Source organism: Kogia breviceps, chromosome 19 (assembly GCF_026419965.1).
Source record: "Kogia breviceps isolate mKogBre1 chromosome 19, mKogBre1 haplotype 1, whole genome shotgun sequence".
NCBI classification, from domain to species: domain Eukaryota; kingdom Metazoa; phylum Chordata; class Mammalia; order Artiodactyla; family Physeteridae; genus Kogia; species Kogia breviceps.
Window position 1 is genome coordinate 51,045,917 of NC_081328.1, and position 12,589 is coordinate 51,058,505.

Below are 12,589 nucleotides of genomic sequence, written 5' to 3' on the forward strand. Positions count from 1 at the left end.
CAGTGGGAAGGCAGGGGAATGGTGCCCCAGGAGGTGACGGGCTTAGGGAACACACCCAGGCCCAGAGGGGGCACCCAGCCGGTGGCTCACCGAATCTCGTGCAGCTTCACGATCTCGTTGGTGACCACCACGAGGAGCAGGGAGAGGCAGCCCAGGAGCCACGTCAGCAGAGGCACGTCCTCCAGGCCAAAGTGGACGCGGCTGTCCCTGTGTGTCCACAGCTGCAGGTCCACTGCTGTCTGGACCACCTGCCCCAGCAACCTGCCGGAGGTGGCAGCCCCGCGTCAGCGGGGGTCTCTCGCTTCCTTCCCTGCTTTTCTCAGCAGGAACAGCTTCAGGAGGGCACCCTTCAACCTCCGGCCCAAAGCCCGCCCTCAAATCACTGCCCCGCCGCAGCCCCTCCCCTGCTCCCACCCTCCACCCCAGGGAGACTCACACCACGGGCACGGCCACCGTCCACCAGGGGTTTGTCAAGGGGCTCTTTCTCCACAGGGGCTTGGTGCGATGCACGTGGGTGATGGAGATGAAGACTGGAGAAAGTGGGGTCAGTGGCGGGTGTCAGACTTCGCACGGCCAGAGGCCAGGTCCCCGGGGTGCCTCGCCAGCCCCGGGGAGCCCCTCACCAGTGTGCAGGACGGTCAGGGCGGCAGCGAGCTTCTGAGCCGGCAGCAGCCCGTTGGCGAAGTCGTCAAACCAGGCCGGAGCCGTGTCGGCGTGGCTGCCGAGGCAAGGCGTGGGCTCAGCTTCCTCTGGGCCCCGGGGAGGGAAACCCGGGTGGGGGACGTCGGGACGGGACCCACCTGGGCAGCATGATGGAGGAGCAGTTGGTGAGGTTACGGACCCGGGAGCTGTCGCAGAAGCTCTGCAGTGTGAAGCCAAAGCAGACGAGGCAGGAGCTGATGGTGAAGCTGAACTTGAGCAAGAAGCAGAGCAGGAAGTAGTGCTGGGTCTGCAGGAAGAGGAAGCCCGTCACTCCTGTGGCAGCCGCCGCTCTGGCGCACGGATTCAACGGGGTCCTCAGTGGGCGGGCCCGGGGGGATGAGGAGCAAGGATCTTTCCCAGCTGTGTACCATCCCTCCCCCTTGGTCTGGGGAAGTTCGGACGGAATTCCTCCTCCTCCTCCCCCACCCTCCCCGCCCCGCTTCCCTCCCCCAAGGCTCAGCCCCCTCCATACCGACATTCCTCAGGAAAAGCCCAGGCTCACAGGGCTCCACGTTGCTTACCTTCTTAGGAATGGACTGAAGGTTTTTCCCCGTTGCCATAGACATGATGGAGCTATGGGGGGGCTTCCCCAGCAAAGAGATGCTGAAAAGCAGGAACTTCAGTGAAGGGTGGTGACTGTGACCCTCTCTCTGTCCCCCAGTTCCCACGTGGGAAGGATTTCGGGAGTCCTGGGAGTGAGGGCAAGTCTGCCGGGCGGATGGGATAAGACAAGGGAGAGAGTGCCCCCAGGCCTCCTGGGCCAGAAGTGAGCACTGAGCATGGCTTCCTGAACCTGGGCCCCTGGGGACACTCGGTGACATCCCAGCCCTGCCTGCCCGGGCACGGAGGGGCGGCCCGGCCTCTCACCTGAGCAGAGGGTAGCAAAAGCAGGACAGCCACAGGATGTCGGTGGTGCTCAGGATTGGCGGCAGCTGGACGAGGCAAGAGAGGAACTGAACCAGGAGAAGCCAGGAAGCACGATTCGATTCTGGCAAAGAGTAAGACACTGGGAGCCCCAGGGCTGACTCGCCCTGTGCCCAGACGGAGACTCACGTCCTGGCTGAGGGGAGACGGCGCTGGAGGGGGACACTATCCTGCCGGCGGGGTCATCTCCAAAAGCCCAGGGGGTTCACAGAGGCCCTGGGGGCCCCCCAGGCTGTGCAGCATCCTCCCAGCCTCTCAACCGGCCCCTGAGTGAAGGAGTGAGCAGGGCGGGGCGATGCCCGTGCTGGCCCCACCTCACCTGGATGGCCACGAGAGTCAGCTGGCACTGCAGCAGGAAGAGGAAGCACTTGCGAATGCCGTAGGTGGCGTGCCGAGCCTAGGGACCGGGAGGGAGAGGTTGTGGTCTCTCCCAGGCCCCACGGCTGATGAGCTTCAGCCAAGAGCCAGAGGCCCCCAGCGTTCCCGCTAGGCTAGGGAGGGGCGGAGGCAAACTCAACTGCCTGGGAGAGCTTCGCCTGGGGGTGAACCACCCTTGGGAGCTCAGGCCGGGCCTGTGTCGCGACCGCCCACCCCAAGCAGGACCTGCCCCCCCTGCCCCCGAGCCCCCACCTGCTCGATGAGCCGGATGACGCTGATGGTCTCCTCCTGGCGGAAGGTCAGGGAGCAGGGCAGGCTGTTGAGCTGCCCCGAGAGCTGCAGAGGAGAAAGGCCGTCCGAGGCCTGGGCCATGCTGGTGCTGGTGGCGTAGCCAAAGGTCTCCCAGGAGCAGCGGGAGGGGTACAGGGGATCCAGGGCAATGCTGCTCAGAGTAGAGGGGTGGGGGGGGAAGCATACCCATCAGCTGAAGCGAGCCGAGACCCCGTCTCCCACGGGACTGAGCGAGCACCTGCTCCCTCTTCTCCCCACCGAGTGCAGGTTCTCTGGTCCCGACCAGGGCAATCAGTTGTGGGGTCTCCGGGAGGAAGAGGCTGGCCCCCGGCTCTGGGGTGTCACCCTGACCTGATATCGCTCTGGAGGAAGAGGCAGCTGTTCCGCAGGTTGGCAGAGCTGCCCAGGCAGCAGGTCACCTCCCCGTACTCCTGCATGATCTTGATCATCTCACACATGGCTGAAGGGGGCACAGTCGGGGGGCACAAGAGTCAGGCAGGCGAGCCCCACGTGGGGTGCTGGGCAGAGACCCACAGGACAAAGCAGGGGACAAGGGAAAACAGGGCCCTCTTTGGGACCATCCTGCCCCCAATTTCGTGAACGTCGTGTGAATACTGTCACTTCTGACTCCCTAGAACGGGGCCCCCAAGGCTCCAGCCCGCCAGACCCCCAGCTCCTCCCCACCCAGGTTCCTCTGCTCCCTGCGTGGGAAACCAACACCCCTCCAGAGCCCGCGGGGTGCCCACGCACCGGCAGCGCTCCCCACGAGGGCCGGGCCGGCCGAGCAGCCGCCACCGCGGTACTCACTCTCGGGGGTGCAGTCGGTGAAGAGGGGCACGAGCAGGGGCACGTTGTCGATGTTCTGCAGGTGGGGCCGCACCTGGTGGATGCCCCGCGGCAGCTTGGCCTGCGGAGAGCAGAGGTGCCAGTTGCCTCAGGGTCCCTCCTCCCTCACTCCTCTGTCCTGGACAAGCCGCGGGCCACCCCCAGGGCTCTGGGGGCACAGACCCGCCCCCCCCTCCCCCACCCCCGCATCGTACCCGGTTGCAGTCCTCCAGGAAGCTGGGGAGGTCGCTGTCCGTGGGCTGGAAGCTAATGAGGTCCGAGTGACCCTCCTCCTCCATTAGGAGGAGCCCTTCCGCATCATCTCGGGACACTGTGGGGACAAAAGCCTGTCCCTCACCTTGAGGCCAGACTTCCGGGGGCCTTTCCTTGCCTTGCAGATGACGCAAAACTTCCCGCTTCGAGGTGTCCTCTCCCCACCACCCCGTCGACGGCCGTTGCCGCAGGGAGATCAGAGCCATTTTCCAAGGGGGGGATCCATGGAGGCTCTTGCTAGCTGTAGCCCCAAGGAAGGGGAGTGACCCACACCCACCTCGTGTCCACACCAAACCTTTGCCCTCACCCTGATTCAGGTCATCGTGCAGGGATCCAGCGTGGCTAGGGCTGGAGGGGGGGATCTCAGAGCCGGGCATGTCACCATTGGGCGTGAGGGAGACGTGACAATTCCAGCCCGTCTCCAGGCCCATCTTTTCTGCAAACACCTGCACCGGGTAAATGGCAACAAACAGATGGGCCCAAAAGGCCGTGGGGAAAAGGGTCAGTGGGAGCAGTGGGGGGGGGCCCTCCCCCGGGGGGGGCCCTCCCCTCCCCCACCTTGCTTTTGAGCTCATCCTCCAAAGAGAAGTAGACGAAGCGGATGCAGGCATTGACCAGCCCGTCGATGAGACGCACGATGTCCAGCCGGGCCTGGTACTGGGAGGACACCATGCCCATGAAGATCTGCCCGCTCAGGGCCTGCATGCAGTCTTCCTTCTCCAGCACCTCCCCGATCCCTTCTTCAGGAGGCACAAGGCACAGAGCCCGGCCAGGACACGGCCCAGGCAGGACACCCAGGAACCGGCAGATTGCAGGAGGCAGCCCGGGGCCACACATGCAGATGCCATGCCCAAATCAGTAAGCACGTGGGCCCCAGGGGACCACACATGCAGCCACACACATGCACAACCAAGACATAAAGAAGCCAACAGACACAGGGGAAAAAGACAAGGAAAGGTACTCATCAGTCAGGTGACAATCCCCGGTCCAGGGCTAGGGGGCGGGGGCGGGGGCGGGCCCCACCCTCAGCAATGGCTTCAGTTCATGGTCTCTTGGGCCATGAGACCCCAGAAGGCTGTGCGTTTGGCGGAGTGGGGAGGGGTGGGTGGAGCTCTGGGTCCCTCTGCTCCAGCCGGTTTGTGACCCGGTCCTTTGACTCAAATAAGGTTAATGCTCTACACACGCTACTGCTTTATGACCTTCGAAGGAAGCACTTTGCTAACAGGTCATCCCACCGGAACAGCACGATGAACCAGTGAGCAGGGCAGACAAAGCACCTGGTTATAGACGAGACTAAGGGACTCGCCCACGTCACCAGACAGTGAGAGCCACCGCGGCGTTCCAGGTCCAGTGCTGCCTGCTGTCCCCTCTGCTACGATCTGGTCCAGGCCGCCGGAAGCCCTCCCGGCCCCCGGCCCCCGGGGACAGGGCCCACGGTACCGTCTGAGCTCCAGCTGCTGCGGCGGGCACTCAGCTTGATGGGAATGGTGCTGGGCAGCTCGCACGTGGTGAAGACGCTGCTCTGGCCGGGCGCCTGCACCAGCTCGATGCACTTGCCGTTGAGCTGGGACGACAGGGCACAGCTCATGGGCTTGTAGGCGAAGGCCGAGCAGTAACCAGACAGGCAGGCTCGCTGGTAGAAATCCAGCACTTTCTTCCTGCCGGGCAACCGGGGTGGAAGTGAGGTGGGTGGTCCTGGGATGCCCCGCCCCTGGGAGCCGGGCAGGCAGACCACCAGAGCTGACTGCTCTCGCCCCCGGCATCTGCTTCCTTACCGACCTGTCGGAACCCGAAAGAGGGTAGATGTCGGCCCCGTCCCAGAAGTCTGTGCAGGCCTCCAAGACCACGTCTGCGGTGCCGTGGGACAGCATCTGTTCTGTGCCTGAGGGCAGTGGTGGGGAGAGGAAGGCCAAGCCATGAGTGCCCGAGCCACCTCACCTCTGGGGACATACTGCCACCCTTGAGAAGGGCACTAAAGGAGCCCCTGGGGGATGGGAACTCCCCAGGCCTCATGGCAGCAAACCTGTAGGCAAGGCCACTGGGTGCATAACGCAGGCTCTAAGCTGCCGGTGCTCCAGACACAGTCCCAGCATCCGTGGCCACCACCATCCCAGCCCCCGTCCCCGAAGCCAATCTCTGCCACGTGTGAGATCTCGGGAAGAATCTAACGCTCGTCGGCCCCAAGCTCCCTAAAAAAGATACCCTAAAAAGAGCCCCGCCCCGCCCAGCTCCTGGGAGGTTTGGCCTGATGCGGGCAGAGCCGGGGAGGCTCACTGGTGGTGGTGTCCTTGATGAAGAGGCTGATCATGTGGCTGAGCGGGGGGCGCCGCTTGGTGACACAGGAGAGCCTCCCCAGTGAGGTCTCCTTCATGGTCTCGGCGCTGGGGAGGCGGTAGAGCGCAAGGTGGTTCCCCTGCTTGAAGAGCTCCTTGGCCCCGGGAGTGAAGCCTGCAGGAGGAGGGACGGCACGGGGCCTCTGGGAGGAAGCACACCCCCCCACACCACCCTCCCCGGCGGGGAGGGAACCCCAGGCAGGCTGGGCGGCTTCCCTCCACGCGTCCATCCCGCAGACAGTTATCTTCCCGGATGAGGAAGCGCCGTCAAGCGGCGGTGCCTGGTTAAAGGGGATGATCAGGGAATTCCCTGGCGGTCCAGTGGCTAGGACTCTGCGTTCTCACGGCTGAGGGCCCGGGTTCAATCCCTGGTCAGGGAACTAAGATCCCACAAGCCTCGTGGCACGGCCCCCCAAAAAAGGGGGCCGGTCAGCAGCCCAAAGGGTTGCTGGTGCTCTTGACCAAGGCCACGCCCGGGCCTGGCATGTTTGGAGCCGGGGGCCCAGCCTCTTAGAAGAGGCCGGCAGCTAGCCAAGCTGCCGCCCCTGCGGTGGCCACGTACCAATGAGGCGGGCGAGCTCGCAGAGGCCCCAGGGCACGTGCACGGGCAGCACGGTGCTGTGGCTCTCCTGCAGGGCGATGTTGCACAGGTGGTCTGAGAACCGGCACAGCCGCTCGGTGACGCTGGCGTTGCACAGGTTCAGCAGCACGTTGAGGCCCAGGGGCTTGAGGGAGGTGAGGTGGAGCTGCCAGTTGGAGTCATCGAACTGGATGCAGGAGGGATTCTGCTGGTCCTGGGACAGGCTCAGCATCTCCAGGTGGTAGTCGCACACGAAGTCCTCGGCTTCGTAGGGCTCACCCTCCAGCCCGTGCTGGGTCTGGAGGAAACGTGGGTGGGGAGAGGGGCCTCAGACTGGGAGGGATGTGGCGGGCGCCCCCGAGAGAAGGCACCACCTCCCAGCAGGGCGTGCTCATGCTCTCCCATCCCTCTCGAAACCCCTTCCCCGTCCTTCCCGGCTCCTGGCTGCTTCTAGGATCTGTGCCCAGCAATACTGCCACCAGCTCAGAGGAGGCTGTCCAGACCAAGCAAGAAACCACGAAGCCCCTTTCTCAGCCAGGGGAAACATTTTTAGAAGGAGTCACTGGCTTTCTGTCTTTTGTACTGTTTTTTTTTTTGGTTTTGGCCGAGTGGCATGTAGGATCTTAGTTCGATGGAAACTGCGACTCCTGCCGTGGAAGTCCTGGAACCACTGGACCCCCAGGGAAGTCCCAGCTTTCTGTCTCTTGAAGGTTGTGATTAGGCGGAAGGGTCTTGCCCCAACCAACTACCACCATCAGAGAAACCCGGAAAATGGGGAAGGGCCTACTTCGCGGAAAAGCTGTGGGCGAGGCCTCAGGAGGTCCGAGAACAGAGGCCAAGACGCCTGTGCTTCGGGCTCCATCCATCCGGGCTGGGCTGCACCCCCTGTGGCCCCTTCGGCGGGGGAGGCCAGGACGCCCTGCAGCTGACCAGCGGGCTGCTCTCCACCCTCTCCCCTCACCTTGCCGGGGTCTTCTTCACCACCCTCTGTGTCCCTGCTGAAGCTCACGCTGGAGCCGGACAGGTGTTTGCTGCGGCCGTGTGCTCTGTGGTGAGAGGAGGGCTCGGGGGCCTTGGGGCCGTCGCCTGGCCAGGTGCCACGCTCCTGCTCGTTGGAAAGGTGCAGGGTAGGGTTCAGGGAGCCGGCCAGGAGGGCGTCAAGTTCATGGGGCTGAGGAGAGCAAGGAGCACAGGCCTCGGACTGGCGTCCCGACGGCTGCCACGGGCCAGCGAGGCAGGGCTCTTTCGTCCCCTCGGCGCGTCATCTCCGAAGCAGATCCTGAGGCCTGAGCCCTCCTCCCCGTGCCTCGCCTCGCCCTCCCTGAGGCTACCAGCCGGGCCCGGGCCGTACCTCCTCCTCGACCTCGGGATGGCAAAAGGAGCGGGTGGACAGGCCATCCGTTAGGTCCTCGTGGCTGCTGTGCGGGGGCTCCACCTTTCCGCTGAAGAACAGCACGGTCTCCGGGCTGGGGTTGGGCCACGACAGGATGCCCTGTTTGTCCACACAGCACAGGACCTGCAGGGAGAGATGGGGACCGGGAAGGGGCCTTGGAGGTCCCCGAGCCGCCAGGGGCCGCGTAAGTGACCAGACACGGCCAGAGAGCAGCCTGTTGAGGCGCGGTCCCTCCCGTGGGGCCCCCCTCACCGTGACGGAGCCCAGGCTGTGCAGCAGGCTGGAGCTGTGGCTCAGCGTAGGAGACGTCCCCTGGATCACCCGCAGGAAGTGGCCCCAAATGCAGCGCAGCATTTCCTGAGGGCAGAGACAAAGCCCGTGAGGCCAGCTGGGGCTTGGCCGTATGTCCCTGGAGATGGCCTCTGGGGCCGACAGAGGAAACGGTCCGGGGAGCACCAGGAAGTTGGGTGGAAAAGCCTGTGTCCAGCACGGCGGTGACACATTACCCACGTGGGACGGGTGGACTGAGGGGCTCAAAGGCCATAAAGTAGGGGAGTCCCAGGGTTCCAGAAGGGGCCCAAGGGAGCGCGGGCTGGGGGTAGGGGGCCTGGAGCAGAAACCATCCTGGGTGAGCGTACCTGAGAGGAGACGGCTTCGGTGTAGCTGCTCAGAGTGTCCTCCGAGAACTTGGCCAGCTGTGCGGAGAAGAGGGTGTGAGCCTCGGGGAGGAAACTGCCAGCCTCTCACAGGCCTCCGAGCCGGCGGGTGGGGCCTCGTGCCAGCAAGGTTCCCGACGCCTCTGGTGAAGGACTCCCAGGCAGCCCTTGAATCCCCCCCCTCCCATCTGCTGACAGCCCGGGGGGACACTCAGCCACCCCTGGGGCCTGGTCTGGAGACCCTTCTGGCTGGAGAGGGCCAAGCCCTCGGAGAACTGCCCAGGCTCTGCCTGTCGCCGGGCCACGGGGCAGGGGTGGGGGTGGACTTCTGCCCCGTTTGCTGGGGCACAGCCGACTTTTCATTCCTGTCTTTGGTTCTTCTTGCACTGTCCCCCGACCCCCACCCGCCCCGACGCCTCGGAACAACCTACCAGGGAGCTGGGGGAAGCCTTGCTCATCTGGGCCAGGACGCGGGCTTCTCCACAGGCAGTTGCCAGGACCCAGAGGACAGGGAACAGCAAGGGGAGGATGGGTAGGACGCCATTCACCTGGGAAAGAGCGAGCCACACGGAGGCTCCCTGAGATCTGCTGGCGGGGGGAGGGAGGGAGGGAGGGAAGGGCTTCCCCGGCCCTGGGGCCCTCCCCTGAGTGAAAAGGACAGCTGGGGGCAGGAAGGGAGGAGGGGAAGCAGGCGCCCTGAAGCTAAGCCTAAGAGACCCCTGGGCTGCAGAGAGGGAGGGGACGCGGTCTCAGGGGAAAGAGAAGAGCGCCACAGAGAGGAGAGGGCGGTCGTTACCTGCAGCTGGAGGAGGGTGTACTGCCAGGTCGTGACGCCAGGGCCATTCAGCATAAAGCGCAGGGCGTTGGTGATGAGGAAGCCAGCCTGCCGGGAACAGGAGAGACGCTGCCTTAGCCCCCGCAGACTCTAAGGCTCCCCGTCTTCTGCCTACTCACAGCCCCGCCCCCGGCGCTGCCCGGCTCACGCTGGGACCCTCTACTCTTCACAAACACGCTCGTCCGAGCCTGGCCCCCAGGCTCCCCCATCTCCTGGCCCCGCCCCCCTGCCCTGTGCGGCCCCGCCTCACGCACCAGGACCACGGGCACCGCATAGTGCAGCATCACTGACTGCACCGTGAACCTCTCGTTGTCCAGGGCGGTGACTGGGCGGGACAGGGCCATGTCCAGGCACCACCTGCAGAAAGAGGTGATACTATACTCGGGCGAGCCCTGCTCAGGGGAGAGGCCGGAAGCCCACCCCTTCACCGAGCATCACTGGGTCCTGCAATTCCCTCCTATTCCTTGGCCCCGGCCGAGTGGCCTCCTGGTCACTGTGGCCAGCGGCTCGTGGCAACCTCTGAAGCTGCCCCCTCGGAGTTCAGACTGAGAGGGGGTCAATCCCCCAGTCGAAGAATTCTCACAAGACACTGACGAGAAGACCCTCCGGAGATGCGTGCGCTAAGGGACCTCAGTATGGACAAGGCGCCTTCCTGTCACCGGCCCCACCACGCCCCCTGCTCGCAGGAGGCACGGGACGGAGAAGTCAGGGGACAGGAGGAAGGCAGGGCAGCGCCCTCACCTGATGTTGTCGATCACGGGGGTCTCAAGGACGCGGAAGAGCCGGTGCTGCTGGGGGTTCTGTGGCCCTTTCTTCACTTCTCCCCGGGGGGAGGGGGGCGGAGAGAAAGGTGGAAACAGGTCTCCCGGCTCCAGGACGATGTGCTCATCATCCTGCCAGCGATGAAGGGGAGGAGGTCGAGGGTAATTAATGGGTTCCATGGAAGCCACTCTTCCTTGACTGTTCTAGCTAAGTGGAGACACCTCATTGGGTTAGGGACCATCAATTAGCAAGGAGTTAGTTAGGGTGGGGCCTGGGGGACTGGATTCCTAGCAGCTTGAGGATCACACAGAAGAAGGAACAGGACAAGGAGAAAGATGTTCCAGCTTTTCTCCAATCTCCTGCAGCCCTTGCCAAGAAACCCATGAGCTGGGCAGGAAGCATCAGGATTAAGCCCAGGGACCCTCCCACCATTGCCGGTGGACACTCCCACAGCATTTCCAGGGAAGAAGAAAAGCCTCCAGCTACCTTGATCCCCCTCAGAGAAGCAAACGATTCTTGGCCAGGCCTCAGAGCTATGATGTCTCCTTCTACCAACAGGCTAACTGGCAGGTTGACCAGATGTCCATCTCTGTAGGCCCAGTGTAGGGACCAGGATGGTGCAAAGGGCATGTGGAGGTCTGGGTACATGGCATCTAGCCACCTGATCTCCTTGCCATCCCTGAGGGCATCTGATGAGAATGGAAAGAGGGAAACAGCCTCACCCATTGGATCCACACACCAGGCAGATCCAGCACACAGCTATGAAGCCGTGTCTGCTCTCCTCCCTTCCCCAGAAGGCCTGCATCAACCCACGCTGCTCATTCCAACACTTCCCCTCTACAAGGTCACCTCCCAACCACCCCAGCGCAGGCACTTGCACCTCCTCTGAACACCTGAAGCTCCTATTCTTTGTACCCCCCTTCCATTCAAATACATTTTGCTAACTTTGCTAAGGGCTTTGAGGGGTGTGCTGAGCTTCGTGAGGGGTACAAACGTCACAGATTAAGCCGATTTGGTCCCTGGCTTTGAGGAGCCATTAGCCTTCCTGCCCGCCCCAGGCCACTGCCTGGGTACCCACAGCCGTCCCACGGCTCTCGCTGCACCACTGAGAAGAAAGCAGGGCATCCTTATCCCTGAATGCCGGCCGCAGGCAACGCCCATGTGCTGGGGCTCCTGGCTGGGGCTCCGGACGGGAGCTCCAGGGCTCTGACACGTCCCAGGGCATCTTTTCCCACCTGACTCGCCTGCCCCTCGGCCTCACCTTGGATTTGGTCAATGATCCCTCGGAGTCTCCGTTCTACCTCCCGACGCTTCAGCCGACCCTGCCGCCCAATGAGGACGAGGTCGAGAAGCAGCAAGAGGAAGAGCGCAGAGGCGTTCACCAGCTCCGCCCCGGGGCTGGCAGGGAGAGAAGAGGGGGCGCTGGCGGCAGGGGCGGGCCGGGGCGCCCCCAGCCCAGCCAGCCCGGGGCCCCACACTCCCCTCCCCAGTCCCTTCTGAAAAGAGTGTCTCCTTCCGGTTCTGACATCAGCCGGCCAAGGGACTGTGGATTCCTACACGACCCAGGCGCTGATTCTGGGGGCAGCTCCCCTCTCCCCGGGATGTCCCAGGCGGGTGTGGAGGCAGGAGGGGGACAAGCCCAGACCCTGCGCTGCGAGAGGTGGGGAGGAGCCCCTCCCAGGGCCTCGGGCCGCGTACCTGCCAGCCGGCTGGCCCCCGTAGCAGCCCAGCAGCAGCAGCACGGCCAGGAGCATGAGGGAGGCGCCGGGCCAGTGGAAACAGGAGCAGCGGTTACCGTGGTGCAGGAAGCTGCTTCTCCACATCTCCTGAGGAGGGAGGGGCAGGAGGCCAGGGCGTGAGAGGCCTGGGGTGGGGCCAAGGGAGGAAGAAGGAGCCAAGACTCTCTGTCCCGCTAGGATCTAGCCGCCTTACTCCCCCGCCCACCCGATGGAGAGCCCGGGCGGCCACCTCTGTCTTCTCGCTTTGGTCTCGGCTGGGGTCAGGACATCACTCTGGAAGGAACCCCGGCCTCTTTCTGATTTTTAGTGGTGTCTCAGTCGGGCCACACCGTCCAGGGTGACAGGGAGAGTCATGGCCCCGAGAATGTGCTTTCCAAGCTTTTCCACCGCCCCAACTAGGCTCTGGGCCCCCCATGAGGACATGTCACCTTCCATGTGAGACATTTCTTCCGTTCTTTTAGGTGGCCGTCCAGCACCGCCTCCAGCTGCTCCTTCAGGATGCTGAGGGCCTTCCGGGTGGACAGGCCCAGGGCCAAGGGGGCCTCGCCCTGGAGGGAAGCAGGAGGTACTCAGCATCTCTCGGGAGGCCCTCCCCTCCCACCTCCCGAGAACCTTCCTCCCTTCTCCCAAATCCTCACCCTCCCTCCCTCCACTAGCCCCGACTCCTCAGGGCTTGAGCATGTTCAGATCTCCACCAAATTAAAAGACGTTCAAGTGCACAGTGCCCTGCTCCTCAAAGTCAAGTCTAAAACGAAACCAGAGGGCTTTCCCTGGTGGCGCAGTGGTTAAGAATCCGCCTGCCAATGCAGGGGACACGGGTTTGAACTCTGGTCTGGGAAGATCCCACATGCTGTGGAGCAGCTAAGCCCGTGAGCCACAACTACTGAGCCTGTACTCT

General features: G+C 63.8%; 1 protein-coding gene across 18 annotated transcripts in view; it reads right to left on the reverse strand.

Annotated features, from left to right (window-relative positions):
• Window positions 1-12,589, reverse strand: part of TMEM94 (transmembrane protein 94) — a 34,442-nt gene that overhangs the window by 1,353 nt on the left and 20,500 nt on the right. For 2 of the 18 annotated variants that reach the window (XR_010838289.1, XR_010838288.1), the window contains 29 exons: window positions 12,120-12,239; window positions 11,651-11,778; window positions 11,214-11,350; window positions 10,439-10,641; window positions 9,932-10,083; window positions 9,445-9,547; window positions 9,152-9,238; window positions 8,787-8,903; window positions 8,338-8,394; window positions 7,952-8,056; window positions 7,658-7,822; window positions 7,268-7,477; window positions 6,289-6,604; window positions 5,668-5,841; window positions 5,173-5,275; window positions 4,834-5,051; window positions 3,952-4,133; window positions 3,701-3,839; window positions 3,336-3,451; window positions 3,103-3,202; window positions 2,647-2,755; window positions 2,257-2,446; window positions 1,946-2,023; window positions 1,570-1,690; window positions 1,224-1,305; window positions 801-949; window positions 624-718; window positions 437-530; window positions 91-261 (listed from right to left, as the gene is read on the reverse strand). Coding sequence is in view for 13 of the 18 variants with exons in the window: in XM_067021870.1 (XP_066877971.1) it covers window positions 91-261; window positions 437-530; window positions 624-718; window positions 801-949; window positions 1,224-1,305; window positions 1,570-1,655; window positions 1,946-2,023; window positions 2,257-2,446; window positions 2,647-2,755; window positions 3,103-3,202; window positions 3,336-3,451; window positions 3,701-3,839; window positions 3,952-4,133; window positions 4,834-5,051; window positions 5,173-5,275; window positions 5,668-5,841; window positions 6,289-6,604; window positions 7,268-7,477; window positions 7,658-7,822; window positions 7,952-8,056; window positions 8,338-8,394; window positions 8,787-8,903; window positions 9,152-9,238; window positions 9,445-9,547; window positions 9,932-10,083; window positions 10,439-10,641; window positions 11,214-11,350; window positions 11,651-11,778; window positions 12,120-12,239 (3,986 nt within the window). In the remaining 5 variants the exon portion in view is untranslated. The remainder of the gene's footprint in view (window positions 1-90; window positions 262-436; window positions 531-623; window positions 719-800; window positions 950-1,223; window positions 1,306-1,569; window positions 1,691-1,945; window positions 2,024-2,256; window positions 2,447-2,646; window positions 2,756-3,102; window positions 3,203-3,335; window positions 3,452-3,700; window positions 3,840-3,951; window positions 4,134-4,833; window positions 5,052-5,172; window positions 5,276-5,667; window positions 5,842-6,288; window positions 6,605-7,267; window positions 7,478-7,657; window positions 7,823-7,951; window positions 8,057-8,337; window positions 8,395-8,786; window positions 8,904-9,151; window positions 9,239-9,444; window positions 9,548-9,931; window positions 10,084-10,438; window positions 10,642-11,213; window positions 11,351-11,650; window positions 11,779-12,119; window positions 12,240-12,589) is intronic. The other 16 variants (XR_010838292.1, XR_010838290.1, XM_067021870.1 and 13 more) reach the window with 9 other exon arrangements.